Source organism: Astatotilapia calliptera, unplaced genomic scaffold (assembly GCF_900246225.1).
Source record: "Astatotilapia calliptera unplaced genomic scaffold, fAstCal1.2 U_scaffold_92, whole genome shotgun sequence".
NCBI classification, from domain to species: domain Eukaryota; kingdom Metazoa; phylum Chordata; class Actinopteri; order Cichliformes; family Cichlidae; genus Astatotilapia; species Astatotilapia calliptera.
Genome location: NW_020535836.1, coordinates 40,001 through 48,018, shown reverse-complemented (window position 1 = coordinate 48,018; position 8,018 = coordinate 40,001). Strand labels below are relative to the sequence as shown.

At 41.8% G+C, this 8,018-nt stretch overlaps 1 protein-coding gene across 2 annotated transcripts in view; it reads right to left on the bottom strand.

The window, feature by feature from the left end:
• Positions 1–980: 980 nt before the first annotated feature.
• The window catches only part of LOC113018505 (microfibril-associated glycoprotein 4-like), a 7,109-nt gene continuing 71 nt past the window's right edge, over positions 981–8,018 (bottom strand). The window contains exons 2-8 of one of the 2 annotated variants that reach the window (XM_026161573.1): positions 5,498–5,582; positions 5,138–5,208; positions 3,744–3,902; positions 3,625–3,663; positions 3,360–3,456; positions 1,983–2,150; positions 981–1,731 (exon numbers count right to left, since the gene is read on the bottom strand). In XM_026161573.1, the coding sequence (XP_026017358.1) occupies positions 1,478–1,731; positions 1,983–2,150; positions 3,360–3,456; positions 3,625–3,663; positions 3,744–3,902; positions 5,138–5,167 (747 nt within the window). In that variant the 5' untranslated portion in view covers positions 5,168–5,208; positions 5,498–5,582 and the 3' untranslated portion in view covers positions 981–1,477. Of the gene's footprint in view, positions 1,732–1,982; positions 2,151–3,359; positions 3,457–3,624; positions 3,664–3,743; positions 3,903–5,137; positions 5,209–5,483; positions 5,583–8,018 lie in introns of those variants that run through there. The other variant, XM_026161574.1, reaches the window with a different exon arrangement.

Sequence of the window (8,018 nt, the reverse complement as noted above, 5' to 3'; positions counted from 1 at the left end):
TATCCTTTTAAGTGAATCTAAATATTTCCCTTCTTCTGTCTAAAAAAAGCATCATCTCCTCTCTCTGTTTATACCAACTCTATTGTCTGACTGGCTTTTGGAGACTCAGATTTGAAGTTTGCCAAACAGAAAAATCGATATTGTTCACTGAATGTTTTCTAACAGTAAATATTTTTCAAACATTTGTTCCCAGTTTCTGTCTTTCCATGTGTTGTCCCTTAATCTGAACTGGAACCCAATGAAGCAGAGTGTAATGACCTCCTACGAGCCATCCTGTCACAGCGAGTGGAAGCTACAGTATCATATACTGGCTCATTGTGATTTACAATGTGAGCTATTCATGGTGGCCTAAAACAAACTGTGTGCATGCTCTTGTTGTTAAAGGGAATCACCCTGCGAAGCCACAAGTCAGCGTCACTAAACCTATATAACATATAACACATAAAAACATAAAATTACCACATTCTAATTGATAATTATGGAAGTGATTATGCTGTTATTGGTAAATGTATCTCATCACATTAGTACAGCAGTTAAATAATCTGTGTATACAGTATATCCATATATTCTTACAATGGCAGTCATACACACAGCAGCATTAATAACAGGAACTATTTCAAGTGAATTCCACAATAATACAAATACTACTAATAATTATATTGTTAATCATTTATCTGTGAAATTGTACATTTATTGTTCTGGAATGTGTGCATTAGAGGAGCACTTAATTTTGCTTTATTTTGCTGGATTGTGTTTTTGTTCCTGTCTTTTGCATGTTTTTTCTATATGTGTTGCTGTGTGCATAAGCTGTTTGATGAAAGGCATCCTCAGTCTGAATATCTATATTTTCGTTTCTGAAGAAGGACGTTTGTGACTGAGACCAGTAGAGGGCAGCATTTCATGATCAGCCAGAGAATTCAGACAAAGATACAGAGACAAAGAGAGCACATCAGACAAAAACAAGTCTTTGCTTTGCTTCTTATTTATTGTCAGCATGTGAGCAGATAATGATTCACATGAGGTATTAGACCTCTGTCTACGGTTAAAGATGGTGGGCTTTATTTTCCTGATGCAGCTCAGGCAGTCTCAATGCAGCTGAACTCCTTCCTGGTGTTTCTACAACTAATAAAGTCCAACTTGAGTGAGATGGCCTCGACCAAAGCAGCCATATGTGTGTTGTTGTGTATGTGTAACCACAGGAGCTCTGCATTTCATTCATTACTGCTGTTTGATTTCACACACGTCTGTCATTGCAACATATTTATGGTGATGTATGAAAAACTGCTGCTGGTTTATTTTATTTGACTGCTTCGTTCAAAAACATGAGTCAGCTGTACTGCACTGGTGGATTTTCCTTTAGCCCAGCTTTAAGAAAAAACAGCTCAAAGAAAGGTTACATGATTAATGAGAGAAAAGAAAAGAAATTAATCATCAGAAAGCAGTTGCTAAAATTTTGCTGAATGTTTGTCCTGCAGATTTACTGCACGAGACGAAACTTCATGCTCATGGCCTTCATGGAGTAGCCCCAACCCTTCCATGGGTACCACTCCATTCCAGTTGCACCATAAGTGCTCATAGCTCCCCAGCGATAAATACCATTAGGGTTTACATGGTGACAGTTGTTGTACCAAAATGCCCCCAGGAATGTTTGGGCACAGCTACCGGAAGACCCATCCTGATCTTTGTCAAAGGTGGAGAACTTCATTCCATTGTGGTAAGTCAGACCATCCCCTGCAGAAACACAACAAAAACAGAGAGTTTTTTAAATAAAATTGCTTCACACAGGCATCGTGTACAGCATGGCAAAACAAGGAACAACCGGAGGACTGGTGCTATTTATACACAGTCACAGGAAACAGATGAGACAAGAATATTTGAGAACAATGAGGGAATAAGTGAGGACTGGGACAAGAAGTAAAACTGACATGCATTAATCATTTGTCTTTTACATAGATTCTTTACCTCCATATCACCTCACTTACCTGCCCCTCCATTATTGAATCCAGCAATAGTCAGTTTGTATCCGTCACATTCAGCATCAACCTTGAATGAAGAGTAACGAGCAAACACTTCCTTTCCCAGAAAATCCCTCATGTCGACCCGCAGCTCAGATTTTTGCTGGGATGTCAGGGCACTGACGATGTCAAGACCTGAAAACACACAAACACACACTGATAATGAAGAAGTATAAAAGCTGACAGAGCTGGAAATCATTCAGTAAAATACCTAGTGATCTGCGATTATAGAGTTTGCTGGAACAAACTGCCTTTAAAGAAATTGTACAATACAGAGATTGGCTGGCAAAACCCCATCACAACCTCCTTGCGGTGCCAGCTGACAACCACGACCGTTGGGAAGTGGGCCAACGGCGAGGGTCGTTGATGTCAGGGGGAGCGACGCACCGGTCAACGCATTCTTTGGTTGCACCGAATGCAATGCCAAACCCAAAATTTAGACACGAATATTAGGACATCCCCCAGAGACGACCTGTGTCATCCTCGCCCAAATGACGTGAGAAGAGGACGAGGGCTAGCTGCCAGCGGACGAGGGAGGCCAAAGAAGGTAGTCCAATTACAACGCCTCAGTAGAGGCTCAGCTAGAGTCTCTCCGGTAGTTCCACAGCAGTACAAGAGCAGCATCTACTGGCATAATGAAATATAACCATGGTCTGGCAACACATAACAATGTCAAAATAAGTCACAATAATAAACAAAAAATAAGGGGGTAATTGGTTTTCTTACAAAAATAACCATGTAGCTTTTTCCAACCTGCTACACAGGCACTCCTTTTGGCTGCAGTGGTTATTATTATATTTACATGCTTCCAGCTCCCGTTTTTACTCGGTGACAACTCGTACTTTTCAACTCTCCTTTTTCTCTCGAGGCTACATTCTTTAGGGTTTTGCCTGTAACACTCTGCTTATATTGCCTTCATATTAAATTATTTTTTGAATAATAATTTTTGAAAATATTGCTTCATGTCATTATGCAGCAAGTAGGGGTGACATGGGCCGCGAGACTGAGACACAGGCATTAGAGCCTCTTAAAGCATGTTTTGTTTGGAAGCGTGGAATTAGCATGGAATTTCCAAAAATAGAGAGGGCATAGTCTCACATATGAAACAGGAAAAGACCTTGTGTAATCCATTTATTTCAACAAAGTAACTGTATTCTGAGTACCACCTTTTTAAACCGAAACTGTAACAGAATACACTTACTCATATTTAGTATTTTAAATATGTGACGGCGGTATATGTACTCCGTTACTTTACAACACTGTGAAGGACTGAAGGTTTGAACAGTTTGAGAATGGTCAGATTTTAATTTAAATGATTTTGTTATAGACAAAATAAAGTCTCACCAAGCCAGTAATCTCCATTGGGGTTTCCGAAGCCCATCTTGTAGTGATTCCAGGGTCTGTAGAAGTTCAAGGAGCCATCCACCCTCTTGTGGAACACCTGGAAGAGGGGACAGTGTGGCCAGTTAATAAACATGAAAAAATGTCAGGAAGTGAAATTTTCAGACAGCAGAGCTATGATTTTATAATTTCCTCCAGAAGGAAGTGTTCATACTGAAAAGTTACTTGACTGGAACTTTAACTGAAAAAAAAGAGAAAGAAAACTCACTGTCCAGCCTCCTCCCTCTAAGTCCATGTCACAGTACACCTGCAAACAAACATGTGTCACCTTTTAGCTTCTTGTAGCCTCAAACATTAGCTTTGTCTCCTACAGAGGCTGGACTGTACCTCGACAGCAGACTTTTCTCCAAAAGGGTAGATAGTGTACACGCCGCTGGGTCGGCTGCTGTCTTGTTGGTGGATGTCGTTGCAGTCCAGTGGCTGAATGATCTCTTTGGAACTTGTCAGCAGAGGAGCCAGGTGGAGGATGGCAAACACTGACAGCAGCTGGAACAAAGAGGAAGTTGTTGGTTTGATTGAAGGTGTCAGGAGTTGTTGTGTGGATGTGGAAAAGAGGGGACCCAAACGCTGAACTCGTGGTGAGGATTAAGGGTGTTTATTGGAGGATGAATGGATGAACAGAACAGGGAAGAAAGCAGGCTAAATGACTGAACTGAATGACTGACTGATCTGAACTGAAAGGCAAACGCGGAATAGACAGCAGTGACAACATCAATGACGCGACAACCCATATGGAAAAGATATATATATATAAATCTTATAAAGTTTGTATCTGTCTTGTGTGAAACTTGTATGAAAAGCAAACAAGAGTGAAAACAGATATAAGATCCCTTGAAAAATTATATAATGAAACTTGTATGTTTTGGATACTTACTAAAACAATGTATGAAGGTAATGAGAAAGTGGCCACTTTCATGAGTAATCACATATAAGTTTTTACTATTTCTTTTCCATATGGGAATGAACTGGTGAAATTGAGGAACTTAAATACACAGGCTGAATGATGACAATTGGAAACAGGTGAGTACACGGTTGAACTAACTAATGATGCATGGAATGAACTAGAACATAATACACTGGTGGACAGGCTGGCACAGAAAACTGGAAGTGAAAACATGGATGTGGAAAATAAACCAAACATGACAAAACTGAAAACGCTGGGTCAACGACCCAGGAAACTTGACAGAAGGAAGCTTTGAATTTCAGAGGAAAGATCAGCAGGCTCTTCGCTTCTTAACAAGCTCAGCAGAACCTGTGTTTCCCTCAGTGTTGCTTCTCAGGCTGCACTTAGCACTGTGTATTCATTATCAATATGTATTCATCTGCAAGCAGTCCAAGCTGTTGTGCATCTGTAGGCAACTTTGGAACATCACAGCTCCTCCTGTTGATGCTATTTTTGAATAAATCCCAGATTGCCCCAAAGACGAGCTCTAAATCATCTCTTCTTATCATTATTGCATAGGAAGTAACCCAGACAGTAAAGGTGACCTGTTGTCAGGTAATTACAGCCATGTGAAATATGAAGCCTGAAACAGTGAAGCTGGTCCTCTGCAGGACACTGTGTCAGTGTCACATTTTGTTTCACAGAGCTTTTAATACAAACCTGAACTTCATCCACTAATTTACATGGCTCAAGTCTAAAAGTCTAAAGACCATCAGTCCCACACAGGACACAAACTCTATTCTCCTGAGGTGAAAGGAGTTTTATCTTGCTCACGTACCTGTCCAGCCCATTTCCACTTGACATACATTGTCAGATTTCTGCTGTATTTAATGATCTGCTGATGTGGATCTGAAAGAAATAGACTGAGTTAAAGCAGAACATGCAGAGAAATCAGTTACCTACCTACAGAATTAAAGACAAACAAATCATTCAACAAATCAGTTATTAACAAATCATTTTTTAAAGTGTGCAAGCCGTTGTCGGAATTATAGTGATTGCAGTTAGTGTTCTATTATTTACTGTGGAATAGTTTCAAATGTAATGCTATTTACCTTTAGGGAAAACAAAGAGGCTAGGCAAACATAGCAGAGCTTTTGCAACTCTGTGAGATGTCAGAAACTCACCTGTGTGAACTCACCTGTGAGTCTAACCGAATGCTCTTTGTTTCTTCAACTTCAGTGTGTCCGAGTGCCCCAGGTACACTGCTTATATCTGCAGGAGGGCTGAGATGTCACAGCAGGTGATTATTTACATTTCTCCTAAAAAAATGCATCAGCAGGGAGTGGCCAGCTTAAAAGAAATGTAGATATTGAGGTGTCATATTCTATTTACTGTTCCATACCATCATTCAATATGTTGATCTTTTGGTTCAACAGCTCCTATTCTTGCTGGTGTTATGCAAGTTACTTATTTCTTCAATGATGGAACAATACAGGTGTGTTTTAAATTGACCAATATTCTAGCACCAGGAAGAACCATCATCAGACTTTGTCATTTACAAAAAATATATAAAAAGACAAACAAAACAAAAGTGACCTGGTTATTAATAGAAGAAATTTTTGAAGAACAAAATCTCATAACGTTTAAAAAAAATAAACTGTACGGAACTAAACAGAAGAAAGAAGAAGAGAAATAACAAGTTAACATAAACCAGTGGCACATTCCACTTAAATGTGGCGATCGTGGCTCAAGAGTTGTAATCGGAAGGTTGCCGGTTCGAGCCCCGGCTTGGACAGTCTCGGTCGTTGTGTCCTTGGGCAAAACATTTCACCCGTTGCCTACTGGTGGTGGTCAGAGGGCCCGGTGGCGCCAGTGTCCGGCAGCCTCGCCTCTGTCAGTGCGCCCCAGGGTGGCTGTGGCTACAATGTAGCATCACCAGTGTGTGAATGTGTGTGTGAATGGGTGGATGACTGGATATGTAAAGCGCTTTGGGGTCCTTAGGGACTAGAAAAGCGCTATATAAATACAGGCCATTTACTGACGATGTGTCCCAAACTGGTAAAGTGTCTGGGCTGCCTTTCCTCATAACAGCCATCCCTCAAGATTTTCTCCATTTGAAGCGATGAATTATCAGGGACTGTAACATCTAGTCCTTTTTACTGAATCAGAACTCTGGAGTGATCCAGTGACCGCTGCGAAAGGGCAGCTGACAATCAGGGAAAGACCAGATGACAGCCTGGAAAGACCGCTAACAGGAGGGAATAGACCCTAACGGGGCTGGTGGTTAACACCTCATACCAGCAGGATGCAGCGCTTTTTAGCGTACCTGGGTACACCCAATATTACTACGGAAATCTCAAAGGAGAAGATACCCTTAGGGTCTGCTAGAGCAGGGGCGGAAGAAGACGTTTTCCAGACGGATTTAATAGCAACGAACCACGGAACGGTACCAACGACGAATAGATCAACCAGTATTGCTAATAATGGACCATCAATGACGGTAGGAAAGAAGCTGCAGAACTGCATTTGTGGCTGGTCAAAACTAACAACTGACATGGGCCTTAAAATCCACCAAGGCAGGAAGAAGTGCCTCAGCGAGCTGAGAAAGGGGCCTCGCATTGACACATACTTTTTAAGAAGTAAGTCAAATCAGTCGACTGAAATCCAGAGGCTGGAGAATCCCCACAGTCCTCAGGGCATCAACACCCCGTTCAAAGTTTATTGTTGTACAGACTCCCCATAGTCCTCCCCCAGATTGGAACTCAGTCAAATCCAGCCAGTAGCAGTTCCCAGTCTAGGTTTTAGCCAGCCACACCCAATATTAGATCCAAACTCAGGGCCCAGCCATTTATTATCGGTCCCTAGCTTGGAGTTTAGCCACCAACAGCTAGCAACACACTTGTGTATATATGTAAGCAGCCACAAGCAACACTACGTTCCAGCCCAGAGCTCATCCAGAAACAGCCAACAGAAACTTCCAACACTGAGTCTAGCCAACCACTACCAGCAAGGGGAAAGAAGATGGAAGGTAGGAAAAGATCAGATTCTGTGGCCGAGATCCAGTGAGAAAATAGAGTGGGAAACCATTAACTCAGAACTGGCTCTTATACTAGATCAACAAAAGGGTCCAGTTGAAAGGAAGCTGGAGAACCCGGGAACCATCATCTACAGCTATGGAGCCGAGCGATTTGGGGTAAAGAATAAGACTCAGAGACAGCAGAAAGGCCATTTAAACCAGTTAAAGTCCAGGAGACAGCGGGAAATTGATAGATTAGTGAAAGAGAGAAGACAACTGAGGAAACACTGGAGGAGGGCCTATGAGACAGAAAGGGAGAGACTCACTGCACTGTAGGAGGAAATAAAGCAACAACTTACTAAGCATCGAAGAGCAGAACACCTCAGGCGACAACATAAGAAGAAAGAACGTACAAGGACCCTCTTCTACAGTAACCCATAAAACTTTGTTAAGGGCCTTTTTGTTGAAGAGAAGAGCAGGTTCCTCAAAATGCCCATAAAAGACCTGGGAGATCATCTCAGGAAAACTTACTCTGATGATCAGAGGCATGAGCCAGTTACCATTCCGACTGATATGCCGCCTATCCAGGTACCTGAACACCACATGGACATAAGACCACCAACATGGAGTGAAGTAGAGAAGGTAGTGAGGCAGGCAAGTGTAGCATCAGCCCCAGGACCTAATGGCATCTCATATAGGCTCT